Here is a 1,055-nt window from a genome sequence, read left to right on the forward strand (position 1 = left end):
ATATATACATAAATATATACATATATTCATAATATATATATATATATATTAATATACATACAAACATACATACAAACACAGATATATAGATAGATAGATAGATATATTAAAAATATACAGATAAATAGATAGGCAGACAGATATATAGATACATAGATAAATACGTAAATACACATATACACCGTGATTGTAATACACACATACTTTGCCACAACTCCCTCGTCTAGCTTCCAGAACATCATCTCATTCGCCAACGATGTCATCTCCGTTGGCGCCGCAAATGTTGTGCGAAACGGCTCATTCTGGTGCTGTTGCATGCACATCTTTAGCTCATACAATAACGTTTCACTGGCTTCAGGTAGGTCTCCTGATACACCCAGTACAAAGTTAGCCAAACGCGCAACAAACCCGAAGTCTTCGTTGAAGTCACAGTGGTTCTCTGCGATCCAGCTGCAGGGGATTGGGATAAGGGCGGAATAGTGTGAATGACTGTATGCAGGTGAATATATATATATATATATATGTATATACTACATATACATATACATATACATATACATATACATATACATATACATATACATATACATATACATATACATATACATATACATATACATATACATATACATATACATATACATATACATATACATAGATATATTGGCAATGCCACATACATACGCGTGAAAACAAACAAATGCATACACACGCAAACACAAACAAACAAGCAAGAATCGTAAACACACGGATACTTACAATGGCATGCAAATTCATGTACACGCACACGAACATGATACTAATTCTTGTCAATCGTTCGACCGTATATGTACAAAGAATGCTCACTTCCTGTCATATAGCTTCTACGAGAAACTCTTAAAGAACAATAACACAGTCTTACTTACTGTGATATAACAAATACGATTTGCTTCTGAATACGTTTGATTTTGTGTTGAATGTAGTGCTCGAGCGCATCTCCGGTTAGATCCTCTGGGGGCTGGATGTGGAATCTGGTGCAACCAAAATATACATATTAGGTTATTAATTATATATAT

At 34.1% G+C, this 1,055-nt stretch overlaps 1 protein-coding gene across 1 annotated transcript; it reads right to left on the reverse strand.

The window, feature by feature from the left end:
* Nucleotides 1–204: 204 nt before the first annotated feature.
* On the reverse strand, nt 205–767 carry SARC_16996 (hypothetical protein; the record flags this gene model as incomplete). The annotated part of the gene is made up of 2 exons (XM_014288901.1): nt 205–450; nt 760–767. Coding segments are annotated over 2 exons (254 nt in total), but the record flags the coding sequence as incomplete, so codon positions are not given.
* Nucleotides 768–1,055: the final 288 nt, after the last annotated feature.

The sequence above is a fragment of the Sphaeroforma arctica genome (genome assembly GCF_001186125.1).
Source record: "Sphaeroforma arctica JP610 unplaced genomic scaffold supercont1.9473, whole genome shotgun sequence".
Classification (NCBI taxonomy): Eukaryota; class Ichthyosporea; order Ichthyophonida; genus Sphaeroforma; species Sphaeroforma arctica.